This window comes from Mya arenaria, chromosome 6 (assembly GCF_026914265.1).
Source record: "Mya arenaria isolate MELC-2E11 chromosome 6, ASM2691426v1".
Lineage (NCBI taxonomy): Eukaryota > Metazoa > Mollusca > Bivalvia > Myida > Myidae > Mya > Mya arenaria.
Window position 1 is genome coordinate 44719365 of NC_069127.1, and position 20980 is coordinate 44740344.

Here is a 20980-nt window from a genome sequence, read left to right on the forward strand (position 1 = left end):
TGTACATTATGAAGGAAATGTGCAGATGACAGTAATATATATCATGAAGGTGCAGATGACAGTTATAAACATAATGAAGGAAAGGTACGGATGACAGTAATATGCATTATGAAGGTGCAATCAAACACTTAAATTGCAAAGCAATTGTGCCAACCATACATAGCCAAATCCAGGCTAATATAACATGCGCTTGATCTGTGTTTCCCATGTTAATCTTCCTGATTCACCAAGATAGTTAAGCGTATTATTACACATTTTGGGGTATCTACAACAATTTTTCATATTAATTTTAATCCAATAATGTATGCATCTTGACATATAATGTATACATGGAGGATGGCTGCCACATTCACTAAGTGCAAAACAGTTTACGACATTTCTATTGAGGCATGCAATACGTTTGCAGAAGAAGATATGAGTATTCCCAATACGCTCACACTATTTGAGTCTCCAAATTTCAGATGAGTAACATAATATTGGCAATACATTATTATCAATTAACTCGAAAGCATCGGCATGATAAAAGTAGCAAACTTATTTTGAAACATAAAGATTCTTGTAAATTGCTTTCCTTGCCTGCTGTGAAAGGATTTTTTTGCGTTTTAATCCATGCAAGGGTTGGTGTTAAATTTGCTCCTTAATATTTGATATAAATTACTACTTCAATACCTTTTTTATCGTCATAGTTTATAACTCTTAGTGGTCCTCCATTTTTGAACCATGATTTAAGATTTGTCAATATTAAGTTTCTTAACCGCTATCGTTACAAAACGTCTCAATATGATTGATATAATGTTGCAGTTCTTGTTTCGAGACTCCACATTTGCTTACCAAGAAATAACTCCACTAATTGAAAAAATGATAAAAAAGCATTTGTTCACTAATGCTCAATTTGGACACATATATTTACTGGACCTGCTCAAATGTTGATAAAGTGCTTTTTTTGTACTTGAAGTTTTATAGGCAAATAGTAGGTATTCCTATGGGTGATAATTGTGCACCTTTGCGATTTTAGAGAAATTTAACAATACTATCAGGTACACTAATGATATAAATAGTATGGTAATCCCTCATTAACGGAAAAGATCAAATTGATTTAATTGTATAAATAAAAAAAACGTTCGATCAAATGCTTGGTGTTTTTTTTTTTTTTTTTTTTTTTTTATCGTTGTGTTACATATGGCATATTGACCATTAAACTTTATGACAAGTGGTATGATTTTTTATGGTGGCATACTTCTACCACCAGATAACCATATAACTAACTAGGTAATTAAGAGGTTAACTAGTTACGTAACTAGTTAACCTTTTAATTAACTAGTTAGTTATGTGGTTAACTAGTCACGTAACTAGTTATTTTTTTCAATAAATAAAAGATCATAACGGGAAATAAATGCATGTTAGTGCCTACAACTGCCATCCTATTATTATTTTACCAGCTTAATGTTAAGTGGTTAACTAGTTACGCAACTAGTTAACCTCTTAATTAACTAGTTAGTTATATGGTTATCTGGTGGCAGAAGTGTGCCACCATAATTTTTAACTTTAAAATTGTTATTTCACGGCCTGTAAACGCCAGCTCCACCACTTTACGGTGTTGCAAAGAAAAAGAGCTGTCGACACTTCCGTGGTGGAGCTGTGCCCTATGTTTACATGAACAAACGTGAGTATGACTTATATTTTATTTGATAATTTTATTTAACGGACATATTTCGAAAATTGGAGAATGTGGTACCGTGTAAGAACACTTCTACTGTAGGCTGGTTACTACGTCGTTTCAATATTGTGCAAACTGTGGTGCCAGGAGCTTTTCTCCCGAATCAGACTTGTGCATATTTTGAGATCTGATTGCATAGCAAGTACATTTCGGTGCTTACACACCCCGTTAGAATATTCTCACGCATGAAAACATAACTGTTATGTATAGTACCTATGCCGGAACACAACAAAACTAATAAGCACTTCTTAAAAAGGAAAAATGCACATATTTATAAAAGTGGTGGCGCTGTTGCCCTAGTGGTGGCGCTGTCGAGTAGTGGTGGCGCTATCGAGTATGTTTTGCTCTTGAAGTATTATAAAAAGTTAACGCTTTTGGAATAAATACAAAAGTTGCTATGTTTATCATTCATTGAACATTATGCTGCTATGCATACTACTTTCTTATTTCTTTTATTGTATGGTTTATGAAAAGTACATTATTTCATTTCAATAAAGCGCAATCAAATAAATAAGTATGCAATTAATTAAAACAGATAACGAATAATCACGCGCTTCTTGGTAAAATGTACAAAAGTGCGTTTTCTACGTCAATTCTTACACAAACTGATAATTTTAGAATTGCAAGAAAAAACATCAATCATGTTTTTCCGGTCCGGACCGAAAAACCCGTCCTTCGGTCACGCTGCGTTGCTTGTAACTCGGCAAGCCTCGTTACCGGCCTACGAGCGTGCACTCGGGTCGGATTTTTCCATCCGTACCGGACACACATGGTAGATACTTATAGTTCTATGGTAAAATTAACAGCACCTAGCCGTTTGTTTTCGAAATAGTTTTAAGTAAGGTTAAGATAATTCGCGAAGAGTTTTGTTTCCACAAGTAGTATGCATAACCAGCATAATGTTCAATGAATGATAAACATAGCAACTAAGTATTTATTCCAAAAGCGTTAACTTGTTAAATTAGTTCATACGCAAAACATACTCGATAGCGCCACCACTACTCGACAGCGCCACCACTAGGGCAACAGCGCCACCACTTTTATAAATATGTGCATTTTTTTCCTTTTTAAGAAGTGCTTATTAGTTTTGTTGTGTTCCGGCATAGGTACAATACATAACAATTATGTTTGCATGCGTGAGAATTTTCTTACGGTGTGTGTAAGCACCGAAATGTACTTGCTATGCAATCAGATCTCAAAATATGCACAAGTCTGATTCGGGAGAAAAGCTCCTGGCACCACAGTTTGCACAATATTGAAACAAAATAGTAACTAGCCTACAGTAGAAGTGTTCTTACACGGTACCACATTCTCCGATTTCCGAAATATGTCCGTTAAATGAAATTATCAAATAAAATATAAATCATACTCACGTTTGTTCATGTAAACATAGGGCACAGCTCCACCATGGAAGTGTCAACAGCTCTTTTTCTTTGCACCACCGTAAAGTGATGGAGCTGGCGTTTACAGGCCGTGTATTTGTCCGTCTTTGGACGGCGACTTTTCATTGTCCTCGTCTTATGGCGTATTCATTTCGCAATTGGGTTAGATTCGCTAGAGTATGCTGGGACGTAGATGAGTTTTGACCCGTTACGGTAGTAAATTAATGGCTCTTGTGTTTCCGATATTGTAAATAAAACTTAAAACTTTAATGTTTTTAAAATGTTTCTTATGTTATACGCAGACAACATAGTTATTTTTGCAAAAAGTATTGAGGAATTGCAATTTAAGTTTATATACACTTAAATCTTATAGTTATCGTTGGAAGCTTGTTGTTAATGTCAGGAATAGTAAAGTAATGTTTTTTAGAAAAGGAGATTGCTTACCAAGAAATACTGTGTTTTATTATAAAACTGAAATTGTTGATCAGGGGGTCCAACGTGAAATGTGTTCGCCGAATTTTAAGTGAGGGAAATTGTGTAAAGCCGAATAAAATGGCGGCGTTGAAAGGAATTTCGGTGTTTCAAGGATGTATTTTCACCTGGTAAGTAAGTTATATCACCTTTCTCGCAATATAAATACGCCTTCCCGGAGACCACACGTGTAAGTGTCTCTCGGTTTTTTAACCTATGTTTCTAGAGGCCTTTACAAAAAAGTTATTGAATGTATAAGCTGAACGTTTGATTGTTTACAAAGTGAAAATAGAAAATTGCGTGACCTGAAACTGTGTTTTTGGCCCAAGTTTACCATTCTTGTACTGTTTTAGCTATTTGTTATTGAATATTTGCATTATTTATCTTTTTGACCGCTACTGCACTTACATGGGTATTATACGGCCGAATTTTTCATGTTTAAACACCTTTCCTGTTGGGCGACGAAGTTTTATGCAGTTTTTGTGTGTAGCAGAATCAGAATATACATGCGTTAATAAAAGTTAAATTAAGACATGAGCTGTAACACATGTAATAATTATAACAAAAGGAAATTTGAACGTACCGTGTATTTGTTATGCAAAATTACTTGTATAGTATTCCAGCAATTCATCTATATGAACTCGGAAATCAAATTATTACTCGGTAAATAAATGTAAGAACTCTTGATGTAACACGAACGTCCCGCAATACGGCAAATACAATGAATGCAATATCATCAGTCTAATTTTATCTTACCAACGACAATACGTTTTAAAGCAGTTTAAGTCTACCCATACCCATACCCAACCCCACCAACCCCGGCAGTTGTCTTGCAATGGATCTTTGGGTACAACGCTAAAAAACAAAATATATGTATGAAATAAATGTTATGATATAATAATAAAGCACAATGACTTACTTTCAATGAAATGTACTGATATTTGTGTTGTCTACCTGGTCTAAAATAATTTGTTAAGAGTATATGGTATTTTTATCAATGCAGGATTATAGATAGTGGAATTTCACGCAAATGTATAATCCACTCAACTATTTATTCTAGACCCTTTAAGACTACCTTAACATTGGTACACGTATTTCAGTGAACTTAAGTTTTTGACCGCAGCGAAGTGTTTATACCCTCAACATCGTCTATGAATTAAAAGAGGCTGTGGGGACTTCCCATACGATAAATTTATCTTCGGTCAGTGTAAAATGGTGAATTTTAGAGTATACAATCTTGCTAAAATAGTACACAGGTGTATCAGGTGTGTAATTTTGCATTAAAAACACGTGGTATGTTCTTATCGGGTACCACATTTTCTTTTATTATTAATATTAAAATGTGTCTTAAGAACGCTATTAATGTTGCACTCAGATATTCCGTTTTTACAACTCTTATTTTATTTTTTTGTGTTGGTAAGAACAATTATTTGCGTAAGTAATAGTAAACTGATATTAAAAGATTGTTAATCAAAGATCAGATCGCAGATTTTCATATTTCCGTTAAAATAATAATGTTTTATAGCTTAAACCGTTACTAACGATTTAAAAAAAAGCATAAAACATAAATTTTTGAATTAAAATAAAAAAAATTGTCGGCAGTCTTATATAGCGGGTTTCCATGGATTTTCGCAAAAATGGCTCGTTCCAGGACTTAAATTAAAAAGTTGTCAAACTGTTTAATCTGTGTAAATGCAGCTTTAAAGAACGCTTATTCTGATTCTGCTTCACACAAAATCTGCAATAAATAAATAACAAATAGCTAAAACAGGTACAAGAATGGTAAACTTGGGCCAAAAACTCAGTTTCAAGTCGCGCAAATTTCTATTTTCACTTTGTAAACAATCAATCGTTCAGCTTATACATTCAATAACTATTTGTAAAGGCCTCTAGAAACATAGGTTAAAAAACCGAGAGACGCTTACACGTGTGGTCTCCGGGTAGGCGTATTTATATTGCGAGAAAGTTGATATAACTTGCTTACCAGGTGAAAATACATCCTTGAAACACCGAAATTCCTTTCAACGCCGCCATTTTATTCGGCTTCACACAATTTCCCTCACTTAAAATTCGGCGAACACATTTCACGTTGGACCCCCTGTTGATATCGTAAATAAGTTTACATATTTAGGTACTGTTTTACCTCTACAGGGTCATTTTTTGAAGCACAAAAATGTATAGCGGGCCAAGCACTTAAAGGCATTTTTTGCAATGAATAATTTTTTTTTTTTATAAATTTACAGATCTATCAGTGAGTCAAAGAATGAAGCTTTTTGATAAACTTATTACTCCAATTTTAAACTATGGAAGTAAGGTCTGGGGGTTCGTAAAGGGAAATGCATTAGAACGAGTTTTCTTCATTTTTGTAAACGAATGTTAGGGGTAAAATAAATACACAAAATGATTTTATATATGGTGAATTGGGGCGAACTGACTTTCAAGTGAGAAGGTAGTAGTATAACATAGTTAGGTTATCTTTAAATATTAAAAATCCAAAGAAAATAAATATGTGACACACGTTTACACCCTGTTGAAAAGGTACTTGGAATCCTATCCACATCGTAAATCTTGCTGCTCTTTGTTAAAGGATTTATTGTGTTCTCTTGGTTTTTATGAAGTTTGGCTTTTCCAAGATGTTGGCAATGATAACATTTTCTCGCAAATGTCCGACAACGCTTTAAAGGCCAGTTTATTCAGGGCTGGAATGGAAGATTACAGGATTCTACCAGGGCTAATTCTTATAGATATATAACTTGTTTTAAGCCTCAGCCATATTTAGATGTAATAAATATAAGTAAATTTAAAATAGCTTAAGCAAAATTACGAGTCTCCTCAAATAGACTATGTATAGAGACTGGAAGGTGGGCTAGACCAATACACGTACATGAGAGAAAACGTATCGAATGTTATATTTTAGAAGACAAATAACATTTTGTTATTGAATGTCCATTGTATAATGATATTCGAAACTCTTTATTGCCATCCTATTATTTATGACATCTTAGTATGCACAAATTTATAGAGTTTATTAACACTAAAAATGAAGGAACATTGAAGAATTTGGGTGTGTTTGTTTACAAAGCTTTACACATAATGTTAAATAGACATTTTGTAACAGTCTAGTATAACAGACATTGTCATAAAATTTATTAGTTAATATGTTACCACACAAGTACATATTATTTGTATTTGCCTCAATTGTTCTTTTCCGTCATGTTGTTTACCCAATTGCCTGTATAATGTTATTACATGTCTGTTGTAACGATATGTTACCGTGACAAATTAAAAAGTGAATGTGTGTGTGTGAATGTGTTAACGATGATAGTCCGAAAATCAACTCGATCATCGGCATCTGATATTTAAGCCAATGCTTTGAATTATTCAAAAAAGTTTTAAGTATAAAAGCCTATATCAAAACGTCCGTCTTCCACAATACAAAGTGGTTGGGAAAGGCCACACATGAGAACGTTTCAGTTTCAAGTTGTTTTATTTGACTTCAAGTTGCAATGATTTAAAAGAGATTTGTTGAATTTTACTGCAAAGGATATTGACATTATGAATGTGTCAAAATATTCTAGATTATCCAATCATCAATTTATTGTGGTATCTTGAACATATCTTTTGAATTAAATATATAGGTATTCAATAAAATAGTGAAAACAGTGACCTTAATTCGCTTTCTGATGATTAAAATGCGAGCAATTTTCCTAAAATAAAGTTAGTCACCACAAAAAAGATACATTGTTGATTTGATAGTGTCCTAAATTTTCCCAAACCTCAAACTTTTCCTATTCTTGTAAGCATTTTCCGTTTAAACCGAAATGATCTTTAAGACAATTTGTGATAACATATATTTCGTAAACTTTGCTTGGCTTTAAAACACCTTTGCATCTATGAAAACACAAACATATGAAACGAAAACTTTTAAAGACGTAAAAATAACTTTTCGAAGAGTTTGTGGTTTGGTCTTTAATATCCAAATGACTCGTTAATCACTCCATTGGTTAAACAGTTTTCCCAACCCAATGCAAAATATTAAATATCCGAAATGAGGCTTAGGAAACATATATCTATGTCCTATCGGGCACATGGTAGATGTTGTTTTATCTCATTTTCATTCCCAGCAGAGAATACATATTATTTAAAGCTTTTTTTTTACTGAAATCTGATACTGAATATCACTGTGATCAATTATTGGTTTGCTGCGTTTTACAACCGTCATTGCTATATCAGAAATAAACACGTTTTGAACAGGGAATCTGATCACTGACGCTATGGTGGAATATCACGTTGACAAAGGAGAACACAATGAGACATGGGCACTCGCCTCCATAGCACTCTTTTCTGGGGGCGGCGTCCGGGCATCGACAGAGCAAGGTGAGATTTTTACACATAATATGCATTAAACTTGAAAACACTAGAGAAGTATTACGTGGAAATACGAGACACAAACCATTTACAGGCGGTGGTGGCAGGACGTCGACCGAGCAAGGTACCGTAATGACACACCTCTTTCACTGTGATAAAAATAATTCATTTATTTTAGTGGAATGGTTGTTTGGTATGCACGTCGGTATTCAAATATGGCTCAAAGATCATGTGTAACTGCTTTGTCAATTACAGTGTCTTATATACGAAGCGCATGAGGATTTCAGAATGTGTTTTAAAACAAGATATATAAATATGTGTCTGTAAACATACATACGTATGATAATTATGTATATTATGTATGGCTAAGTAAGACGCTGTTTGTAGACACATATGATATGGTATTCCAATACGTACGTTTAATGTTTAGCAAGGCGACATTCACTATCAAAAACTTTCAATGCTGCCTTTTTAATATTATTAAAATATAGGGAACATCTCGATGGGTCAGGTGTTGACGATACTTCCGTTTGGGAATCAGGTGGACCTCATCAGACTGCGCGGTCTTCACCTCAGACAGGCGTTTGAACACTCCGTGGCAAAGTACGACCCGCAAGACAGACCAGGGGCATTCTTCCAAATGTCAGGTGTGTATAGGCAATGTTTAGTTGATGTTGAATATGACATTTGTGTACGCAAGTTTCTAATTCTGCATCACACAAAAACTGCATATTTTTTCCTCGCCCAACATAAAAGGTGTTTAAACATAGAAAAATCGGCCGTATAGTGCCCATGTAAGTGCACTTACCGTCGAAAACAACAAAAAAAAATGCAAATATTCAACGATAAATAGCTAAAATAAGTACAAGAAAGGTACACTTTGACTAAAAACGCAGTTTCAATTTACGCAATTTTCTATTTTCACTTTGTAAACAACTAATCGCTCAGCTTATACATTCAATAACTGTTTTGTTGATGCCTCTAGAAACATAGGATAAAAAACTGAGAGAAGCTTACACGTGTGGCCTCCGGGTAAGCGTATTTATATTGCGTGAAACGTGATAAAACTTACTTACCAGGTGAAAATAACCTCCCAAAACACTAAAATATCGATTCGAACAACGCTATTTTATTCCGCATCACACAATTCCCTCACTTAAAATTCGGCAAACACAAAACACGTTGGACCCCCTGTTCTATGTATGTATTTGTGTATTACTATGTGCATACACGTTGACATATATCAAACTATATATTGTATCTCAATAAAAATACTTGGCAAAATCGAAATTGAACCTATACTCTTAAAAGAGCTATACATTAATTTGCCAACTTTTTTTAGAAGTTTCTATATTTAGGTGCCCATGTAGTGTACGATCTGAGCAAAGATCCGGGACAGAGAGTTGTCACTCTTGACGTCCTGTGTCTCAACTGCACTATTCCTGAGTACTCTGCGCTGGATAATGATCTCATTTACAACGTGCTCATGGTAGACTTTACCATCAATGGGGGAGATGGCTACTCAATGATCAGTGATAATCTCATTGAACACATCCAAATAAGTAAGTTAATGTTTTTGGTACCAGTTAATACTTATTCAAATCCGATAGAATGACTTAGGATTTAAAAATATAGATAATTAACAATGAAATTAATTGGAGTACCACAAATTTCAGACTCGCTTGACATCGACGTAATGACAACCTATCTGTCACGGCACAACCCTGTGTTTCCTGACACGGAGGGTCGTATACAATTTGCCGACCACTCTTTAGTCGGAGCCTCATCTATGATGGATTCCAATCTGTGTAGACTTTCTGTTCTCGTGGCTTCAATGGTTTCACTTATTGTTATTCATTTTAATAGCCACCAACTATGAATATTCATGTTAATACGTTGACAAGTGTATGCCGTGTTATCGATTAAATAATAAAATTGTTTTCCTCATCTGTGTGGAAGAAATTTTGCAAAAGAAATATAAGTTACTTTTTGCCGAACACATCCCAAACCAACCCAATTTTGACAATAGGCCTAACTATGGCCAATAAAGTGTTAAACATATAATACCCATTCACACGAAAGGGATTACCACGCGTGCGTAAAGACATACCGCGTGAATTAGGGAAATGCTTATGTCATAGCACGCGTGCTAAGCACAGCAATTGTCCTATTCTGTTGGCTCGAAACAAGCGACCTCAGGGTCAAATTAATGTCACATCAAAAGATATTCCTATATTTACGAGAAGGAGCAATACTTGTTTGGAAACAATACATTTATAGACAAAAACATCTTATTTAGCATGTTTAACGTTAAAAGTTGGTGTCACGAATTTAATAAATTTATTACCATACAATCAAAGTGAAAATCATTGAATTGAACAAATATCAATACACTTTATCATCAAAACTCTGATTGTCTTAAATATTTGTATTTGTTTAAATATGAAATATTTGGTTCCTTGAATGTGTACCATAAACATTCATATTCCCAAGTAAAAGTAAATGGAAACTAATAGTAAATCAAACATTATCATTGTATCACAAAACAGCGTAGAAGAACCAACTCTGACGAGGATTTCCGATGATTCCAAGTCGCCCATGACAGTGTGTGTATACCACGTGATAAATTACGTCATAAATGCTACGTCGGAAGGCAACATTTTGCTTAAAATGAACACTTAAAACAAAGAGAACTTTTGTTTTACAACACCAATTTAAATCAAACAAAGGGCAGTCTATGCCGCTTAAAGAGCCCCGCCTTCGTTTTATTACCGGAGTTTGTTAAGATGATTAGTTTCGTCAAAAAACTTCGACAGACCTGATTCGAAATAATGTTTTGACAATGCTCCGTCACACGGCCGTTTTGTGAAAAGGTTTGTAGTATTACGCGACAAGAAGTGTTTAAAGAAACTAAACTCTAAATAAAGCTCTCGTAAAGGACCGAAGGCGGGACTCCGTAAGCGGCGTAGACTGCGCTATGTTTCATTTAAAATGGCGAAGAAATAGTGACGTTATCTTTGTTTAAAGTCTTTATTCGTAGCAAAATATTGCCTTCCGACGTAGCATTTTTGACGCAATTTATCACGTGGTATACACACACTGCATGAGTCTATTGTCTCATCCATTCTTTGGCTGAATTCACAATCACGCTCGGAAACCATTGCGCCATAAGCGCAACCAATACAATCAGCGGCATACCAACAATTCTGTTTAATACAGGTTTCGGAGGAACATATGGTGTGTTGCTATAACCATGGTTACACGGACTTTGTAAATTTTAAACCAGTATTTAATTAATCCTACATATCTAGATTTATTCACATGACATCAACCTAGTTCTCCATATACTGTAGCATTACATGTATTTATTTTAACAAGTAGCAATCGTTTACAACATTTAAAACTATACGTACTTGTTGACGCACTAAACCTCCATACTTCACTGGGATAATTCAATGTTGAGCCAACAAAAGCATCAAATAATTGACAAAGTATTTTAGGTTTAGGGCATTCTTATGATAAAGTATTCATAGCCTTAATGACATTGCCCACCGAATGCACTTTATTCCATGTTAAGCTTCCAGTGTAATTTATCACAATATATTTACATTAACACTTCATTCCTTAACGATGGTTGTTGTTTATCAATTTCACATTATTTCTTTATAAAGTGCGATGGCATTTCCCATCGAAATCGCGTGCATTTGTTCGATACGTCTGTCCTGTCATTGGGCGCGATAATAATAATAAGCGGGGCATATTTACTACGCTACTATTTTTTTTTCAATGAAATCGTAGTAAAATTATTGGCAACCTGCATAACTGTCGTTTCATCCGATGTTTACGTCCAAAGAAATGACAATGCAATTCCTGATTTGTCCAACACCGTATTCCAACATGGTTCATACACCAACTGATCCTTAAACATAACGCTCAACAAGTAAATTGACTGGAATTTCTCTCCAATTTGAAAACTCGTAACTAACAAACGCTATAGTATCGCGTATTATCGCGAGATATAATGAGAACTTTGTAGGTGGCGATATTTTTGTTGCTTTCTTGTTATTGTTAATTTTTCCTAACTCCAGTTGTATTTTTCTAGCTGTAATACAGTTATAATATGTTGTTAAAATATACTTTTCCTTGAAAATATAGAGATTAATCATGTGAATAAGGAACTATTTTTTCTGCGCATTTATTGTTTCATAGATTTAGGTTGCTGTAGCTGTTCGAATTTACCCACCGTTGAGAACAGCGAGAGAAAGAAAAAAGAGAATAAGCTCTTAAATAATCTATTTATTTTAGCAGAAATGTTCATTTAAATAAATGTAAATATAAGTATTAAAATTCTACCTTTTGCATTTCACTGGGTTATGGTATGCAATGGCGCAGTTCGAAATGCTGGTGGAGTCCTTCGGTCTCCACCCATTTTGAACAGCCCCATTGCATACCATACCCCAATAAAATGCAAAAGGTCGAATTTTAATCCTTAAACAATAACAGTTAAGATTTTCAACAACATCGATGTGAGGCCAATGCTCATCTTGATGTATTCTACCCCTTTACGAATACGCTTTATTATTGTCTTTGATGTATTCACACTTAACCCCCAGGCATAGTTTATATGAAACAAAGAGTCAGCAACAGAACGTATAATTTTCGAAAAGTCATTTTGTATGGGATGAAGCTCGTGAATGGCTCGTTAGTATAATAAACCGCATGTAGATTATAATGTTGATAAACATAAATAAATGCATACTCATTGAAGAAACCATTTATGTATAGTTTTATTGACGTTTTTTACCTGCTAGTTTATTTTTATTGTTTTACTCTCGACCTTGGCGAGTAAATAAAGTTATTATCGTTTCAAACAATGACCATTTGTCATCCTTTTTAGTGAAGAGACGGTTTGCGGAAGGATTTTGGTAGGAATGCACGAGGTTTTCGGGCTGTGGTATATAAGAATATAATAGGGGGTTGTTTGCCACTCGAGGTTTCATTTTATTAATGTATAATTAATGTTATATAGCTAATGCCAAGCTGAAAAAATAAATATGCATGAGACAGGATTCAAACATGATGTATGCACCACAAATTTCATGTATGAACATATAAGTCATATAAAATTTGACAATACTATGTTTAATTTATCCCGTCTGAGTGTCAAATGGCCAATTCAGTACAAAATGATCCACGTGGAAACCTTATTTACCTTAAATGTGCCATTTAAAACATAGAAAACGTTTTGAGGAAGTCTGATACGCAGTCTGCACAAACTATCTTGCAGACGTTCCAATCGCCATCTGTATTGAAGTTTAATTTTATGTTGAGTTTCTTTTCCCATTTAGTTAGTTTAAAAGGACGGGACATTAAATTTTGGCTTCTAAGTCGGATAAGTTTGATCATTATAATCAGCCGTCGTCGATTTTAAGTATTCATACATAAACAAACATTTTTTGCTTTCCGTGATGATGGACTGTGCCTCAAAATTGATACGATTTTAGCCAAATACTGCCGCCTAAAATTTGAACACGAAACACCCGTCTACTATGTGCGCTATGAGTAACACGCTTGTGTAAATTTCATCATTGTATGTGTGTTTACGACAAAAAGAATTTTCACTCCTTAAATATGGTAAAACCAGAACTTATCTCGCATTATTTAATTTTCACTCAGCTGTGTGAAGTAAGCTAAACATACGCCATTAGACATTGGACATTCAAATACGAATGATGTGCTGGCACGACATTGGACATTCAAAAACGAATTGGACATTCAAAAATGAAAGACGTTTTGGCACAACAGTTGACATTGGACATTCAAATCGAAAGTCGTGCTGGCACGACATTGGACATTCAAAATCGGAAGTCGTGTTGCACGACATTGGACATTCAAAAACGAATTGGATATTCAAAAACGAAGGTCGTGCTGGCACGACATTGGACATTGAACATTCAAAAAGTCGAAAGACGTGCTAAGTCCTTAACTGTTCAATTTTAAGTCGCATTACTAACACGTTTCGCCGAAAACATTTTTTAAAAATTTCAATACTGGATATTTTCATGACGTGTCGACATTGGAACACGTATTTTATTCACATTTCACGAGAACATCTTTGCAAAGTCTGAAATGAGAGTATCCTTAAGAAAAAGGTGTTAAGTATACGCGTCATTTTTTTTATAAACACCTGTTTTCATTTTATTAGTCGCAGGTTAAGATCAGACGTAGAACGGACTCGTATCTAAAATGCATTCGCTTTAAAGGCAAAAACTTTATCCATGGTACAGAACAGAAATGTTTAAAGTATAACAAACAAACAAAAACTAAAGCGAAATCGGCCATTTTTAATTCCCCTTATAAAACTAGTTAAAAATATAATTCTGCATAAGTGCGAAATAATCTATTTTAGATATATTTAGTATCATTGAATACAATTCATAATTGTAACAATGACATATAAAACGCCCTTATGTACATTTCACCAAAAAGCGCATGCGACGTTGTTTTCTGACGTCATGAAGCGCAGTAATTTCAAATGTGTCAATAACAGTAGAATCCGCTGACCACAATGACTAGATTCCGTTTCCGTGTTGAAACGAAAGAAAATCATTTAACACGATAAAACAGTGATTTTTGATTAACTTGGTTTAAACAATATTTATTATATATAAGTACATTTAGCAAATACATACATTACATACATTATAACTAAGGATTGAGGAGATAGCTGATAGCTAATAGTTGTACATCTCTCCTTATTTGTCATTTTTTTAAATGCAAAAGTGTAAACAACATTTTATCAAAATAAAATATATGGCAATGTAGTTCAAGGGTTGTAATAGTTGTGTCTGTTGTAACAAGAAAAATGTTTGATGTACTAATGAAAGCAAACATCTGAGGCAGGGAAAAGATATTTTCAGTAACATTCTTTCTTTTTTTGAATTAGCACGGAGGTATTAGAAACGAATTAGATAAGTGGATTGGAAGAAGAGAAAGAAAGAATCAAGTTAGAGTTTAGATTTGTCATGTCCGAATTCAAGGGAAATCCCGAGAAGGCCTTTTGTATCTAAGAAAATATTTTCGTGCCGGAGATAAATTTATGGATATGTTTGAATATGGTTCTATTTGAATTTTCTTTTAATCGAGAGTTTTCAAATAGAAGAGTCTGGATAGTGGTATGTTCAGTGGGTTGGAAACTTTGGAAAGGATTTGTCTCTGCTGGTGGTAGAGTTGACAATGAAAGAAATCATGTTCTGTTGATTCGATTTGGCCACATTGACACATTGGATCTGGAACAAAAAAACATTTGAAAACAAATGCTCTCGAAGGTTGCTACAGTGATTCCTAATGCGTGAATTATTGTGTCCTTGCGAGTGCCTTTGCAATAAAATGACGGAACATCTGTTTTGGTAAACTTCAGTGATCTTAAGGCATGAACTCTTTTCCATATCTTTTTTGTTATAATACGAATATTTTCGTCCAGGTGCCGTCGATTGAAAAAGTGAGACCAAGATGTTAGTGTGAGGTAACATCTTGTATTTATGTGTTATCCATGAAAACTGGAGGACGAATTGGTTTGTTTTGTTTTCGTGACATAATAAGTGACTCTGTTTTTCTGTGGATTGAAAAAAACTAACCATTTTTCTGCTCTTTCGGATATTTTGTGAATGTCCGTATTAAGAGATGGCGAGGTGGTGACAGGATCGTCGACAATGACATATAAACTTGTATCGTCCACGAAGAGACATATTGCTGACTGAACCTGTTTAACAATGTCGTTAATAAAAACAATAAATAGCATTGGCCCGAGGATGGATCCTTATGGAACACCTGCAACTCGTTGGTAGCGATCATATTAGTAAGTTGAAAACCAACGAAGTAGGGAACCAGAAGTGCCCTTTGATTCAGGTTAATGTCAAAGCCCATTGTGCCATACTCTGTCAAAAGCCTTTGAAATTTCACAAAATATTACTCTAACCTATTTTCCTTTGTCGAGAGCTTGACAGAGTGTATGATAGAGAAAAGACAGCTGATTGACTGTGGAATCGTACAAAACCGGATTGGAGAGAGGTTATCCCGTTTGTAGAAATAAGAAAGTTGAACAAGTATTTTTGAATGATCTTTTCAAGGGACTTATGATAGCGGAGAGCAATGTTATTGGACGATAATTACTAACCTCATGCGGATTGTTCTTTTTAAAGATTGCACAGACGTTAGCACACGTTATTTGTGAATTTGTCTTCTATGTCTTTGGCGTTTGCCCATTGCCACTAAACCGGGTTTATGTTTAAACTTTTTGCTACTGAGCATGTTTCTGTAGCTTTTTGCATATATATTTCCATTGTGTCGGAATTTGACATGTAGAGAGTGAATAATTAAACAAGTTTGAAAGTGGACCACTATTTCAGTTGAGATTTCCTTCAGAGTCCTACTTATTTACCTTGTCAGGTCCTGTCGCTTAGCCTGTAGCTAATGACTTAAAAACTGTTTGGACATCATCTTGAGTTATGTTAATTGTGGATAAGTGAGTTTATTTGCAAGCTTTTCTGTGTGTTTTGAACGTGCTGCTCGAATTGTCTGTAATGATTGGTTTCTAAGATGTCGTATGAGTTCCAGTCAGTTCGGGTGTTTGTTACTTTTGCTTCATCGTATGCACGTTTGCGTCTGCGAATGATTACAAGTTCTGTGCGTTAAGTAGTATAGCGCAGAACTTTTGTCTTAACATTTTGGCGCGCAAATATTAGTGCGCGGTTTAATCGGGTGTAGAAGTCAGGTGACCAATGGCTATTGGGATAATGTTCGTGGCGATTAGTTCTACGCTCGACAGCGATCTAAACGGTCAACATTTATTTTGCTTGAAACATGGCGACGGCCAAAATGTCAGATGTTATGGACAAAAGGATTGAACAAAAAATCATGGAAGTGATGAAGACGAACAACCAAGAGTTACTCGGAAGCATCGGGGGGATGATTTTTAAGATAAGTGATAAACCCTCGTCTTAACTTGACTTTCCTAAATTTAAAAGAAAAAGTAACGAGAAACAGTACAATATTAATTCAAGGGTATTAGGGAAAATTGAAACTGCAGGGTCGCACGTCCAGGCACAAAATTTAACCGCTGATAACGAGGCTATTGTTCAAGGTAAACATAACATCGATAATTTTCTTTTTCTATTATAATTTGTTTGTGTACATAACACAGATAATGGTGACCACATTCATGGTCATTTATTAGATGTGGGAAGCAGTGCGTATATTAGTCAATATACACATGTATAAATAATAAGTACTGCATATAAAGCGCATTATAACGCCAGTTATGTTGTGTTTTTCTAGCTACTGAATTGCTGAAACACCGCCAGAAACTGGTGCTTTTGCTAGACACGTCCGAGTTGGGTTGGCGTGTTGTTTCGGAGTACGAGGCCAATCCCATTTTAGACGACAGTGTGGCCGAGAAGCGCATATACCAGGCCGAAGCTCCAGCCAGTAGGAAGGCCAAGTCGGACAAGAACTGACCGTATCGCCGACCGGAACAGCATCCGGGATTACAACAGGCGTTGCACATCGCACAGCCGAGCAAGCAGCGCCCCGGATTGTGTTACATGTGTGGGAAGTCTGTCCATTGGAAAATTGAGTGCCCGCAAAACCACTGAGTTTAGTCTTTGGTCAGACGCAAGCAGTTTGGGCTACGGCGGATTCGTGATAAGTAAAGTAGTTTTTGGTAAGGGATCACGTGTAGATTTCCATCATGATGGTAATTGTAATTCAGGTTTACTAGTTGATATGGAAGTGACGTCATCAAATGACGAAACGGATTGCAGCTCACGCACAGACTTCGTTTGCGATGGTTAGCTCTCAGAAAAGAGGCATTTTCAGAATAATTGCTTATTCGAACATAGCCCCCGGAAGAGGGCAGGTGCGCTCAGAAAGCGCGAGACCGGTTGAGTCTCAGAGATATACTCCCGGATGTGGGCAGGTGCGCTCAGATAGCGCTAGACCGGTTGAGTCTCAGAGATATGCTCCCGGAAGTTGGCAGGTGCGCTCAGATAGTGCGAGACCGGTCGAGTCTCAGAGATATGCTCCCTGAAGTGAGTATGTTCGCTATGTTAGCGAGATTCGGTTTACGTCTCAAAGAAATGTTCCCGGATTCGAGTCTCCCGATTGTGAGTCTAAATTTTTAGATTTATCGAAAATGAATACACACGTTAAAGTTCCTGATGTAGAAGAAAATTCAAAAGTTCACGGGACTTGGTCTGATGCAGAGAATGTAAAACGTTCTACCTGGCGGGAATTGGAAGCTGTACGCCGAATCATGCTTAGTAATCTGCACAATTTTGTGGGTAAGAATGTTCTGGTTTACACATATAACAAAAATGTAAAGAACATTCTGATTTCAGGAAGCAATAAAGACGATTTACACGAAATATGTCTTGATATTCATCGTATATGCGATGTTAACCACATCATTGTGTTTGTTGAATGGGTTCCGAGGAAGGATAACACAGAAGCAGATCATTTAAGCAGATGCTTAGATTCAGATGATTGGTCAATAAGTGATAATAATTTTAAAATTTTAGACACAAAATGGGGACCATTAACAGTTGATAGATTTGCGTCACATTATAACAATAAATGTGATCGTTTCAATTCAAGGTGATGGGTACCAGGTAAGGAAGCCATATGGCTTCACGCAAAGCTGGGTAGGAGAGATGAATTGCATTGTTCCACCGCTGAATCGTATCGTTAAAGGTTTGAACAAGATGGTTGCTGAAAAATGCAAAGGAACAATGGTTGTTCCTAAGTGGATATCGGCTCCATTTTGGCCGTTACTCACTATTGGGAAACATGGTTTTAGAAGTTTTGTAAAAGATGTTTATGAATTTCCCCTTACAGGCACAGTCTGACAGGGAAAAGGGAACGACGGGATATTTATGCACGATCCCTTGAGTTTTAGATTATTGGCGTTAAATTGTGATATGCATGACGTTTAGAAGAAACCTCTTAGTTATGGTTTTACAGGTACAGACTGACGTACGCGTTTCAAAATCATACGCGAATACGGAACACGTACATGTTGTATCATGATATATACGTATTGCATGTATTGGCTTGAGACAAACGCTAAAACAAAAGTCTGAGGAAGCCGGCGCGATTCAGTTGACAATTCTGAACATGTGGTCGACAGAATGGCAAGCCACCTTTTAGCTGCTAGGGTGAATAACACCGTTTTGAAATATCACCACCAAGTAAAGGGATTTCTAGACTTTTTTTTTATAGAGAAAGGATTCCAGAGCATTCCATTCATATTGCAATGTAACTATCATCATTGATAGACAATAACAAATCTGCCAGTGTAATTTCGGTAGTGTTTTATGCCATCAAGTGGTACCACTCTGTAATGATTTTACAGATCCAACTGAGAATAATGTAGTAAACTCAATTCTTGAATGTGCGTTTAAATTCAAAACCCATTAAGAAAAAAGACGTTGTAAATTCTGAGCATATGATAAAGCTTTGTGACATGTTTATTGAATTAACGGATGTGACAGTTCCGAGGGATCCCACAATGTTTCTCCTCTCTAACGCTGGATTTTTACGTTTTAGATGAGCTTAGTGCACTGACTTGAAATGACGTTAAATTTGAAAGTAAACAATTAGTTATTAGCATAAAGAAGAGCAAAACAGACATTTGTCGTGGGGGAAAAGAGGTTTTAATTGCAAAGGGTTCGACATCGGCTTGTCCAGTTTTTATGTTGGAGCGTTTCATGAAATGCGCCGGGTTAGTAGTCGGTTCAGATATGTTTTTATTCAGGCCAGCATGCAGATCAGGCAAAAAAATGTTTTCTGTTAAAAAAGAACAAAAATATTAATTATACCCGCGCTAGAGAATGCATAGTTTCAAAGTTACAATTAGTCGCTCCAACATTAAACTTGGGGACTCATTCTTTAAGAGGCAGTGGAGCTATTGTAGCAGCAAATGCTGACGGAGTTTCAGACCGGTGCCTTAAAAGACACGGTCGATGGAAGACAGATACGGCTAAAGACGGCTATGTCGATTATTGTCTAGAGAAAAAAATGTTCATCACAAAACTTAAATTATCGTTGTTTCATTATTTGAATTTGATTGCCGACTTCACTAACATTTGTAAAATCGCATGTCCTGCCCCGGCAAAGGTGTTCGGTCAAATTTCCAAATTAAGCGTCCAAATGGTAGTTGAATAGGTTTTGATAGATTAAGGGAGCAGAACACAGGGCAATGGTAGCGAAGTAAGTGATCTAAGATGGATTCACCAGCACCACATACTGTAACAAGATTAGTATTTGAGGTTAGGAAAAGATCTTTGATGGACGATGACGTTTCGGTGAAGTGAGTTGGTTGTGAGATAAGTTGGTCCAGTCCGTATTGGGAAGCTATGTTTAAAATCTTAGCCTCAAGATGAGGTTTTTGTACATCAAGATTGAAATCTCCAGTTATAAGTTTGTCTGTAATTCCAGTGCCAAAGGCTAATCCAATAGATGTCTCAGTGTCGGGAATAATTGAAGCTGTTGAGTTTGGCGGCCTATAAAAGGTTCAAAAGATATTTTTCAACGTTTGACATGCGGTTTAATCCATTTACTTTCAACAGAAGGAATTTCAAGGTATATTCTGCATATTGCTGTGATTTTTCTAGAGACATAAACCAGCATGCCACCATGGTTATCCATCCTGTCTTTTTTAAAGGGAACAGAATAATCATGAAAAAGTAGGTCTTCGTTCTTTACAAAGTTTCAGTAAAGGAAAGAACATCATATGCATTTAGCTCTGCATAATGGGTGTCTTTTTTATTGAAAAAAGCTCTGTACATTATAATACAGGAGAGAAAGGTTACTAAAAACGATCCCGTGACGTCAGTGTTTAATGAAGAATTAATTGTATATGCCGGTCCAGGATTTGAATGCACCACAGTGCAATAGAATGATGGACAGCCAAATGAGAAGTTCAAACAAAATTTATCAGATAAGACTTTTGTATGATAGCTGTAAAGTATAATATAGGCCTACT

General features: G+C 35.6%; 1 protein-coding gene and 1 pseudogene across 1 annotated transcript in view; both read left to right on the forward strand.

The window, feature by feature from the left end:
• LOC128237510 (snake venom 5'-nucleotidase-like) overlaps positions 1-9885 on the forward strand; it is a 66909-nt gene extending 57024 nt beyond the window's left edge. Inside the window, exons 7-10 of the mRNA XM_052953094.1 lie at positions 7825-7947; positions 8430-8585; positions 9297-9500; positions 9615-9885. Coding sequence (XP_052809054.1) covers positions 7825-7947; positions 8430-8585; positions 9297-9500; positions 9615-9817 — 686 coding nt within the window. The 3' untranslated portion in view covers positions 9818-9885. The remainder of the gene's footprint in view (positions 1-7824; positions 7948-8429; positions 8586-9296; positions 9501-9614) is intronic.
• A 6915-nt stretch (positions 9886-16800) lies between these two features.
• LOC128237833 (uncharacterized) lies at positions 16801-17453 on the forward strand (annotated as a pseudogene).
• The last annotated feature ends 3527 nt before the right edge of the window (positions 17454-20980 follow it).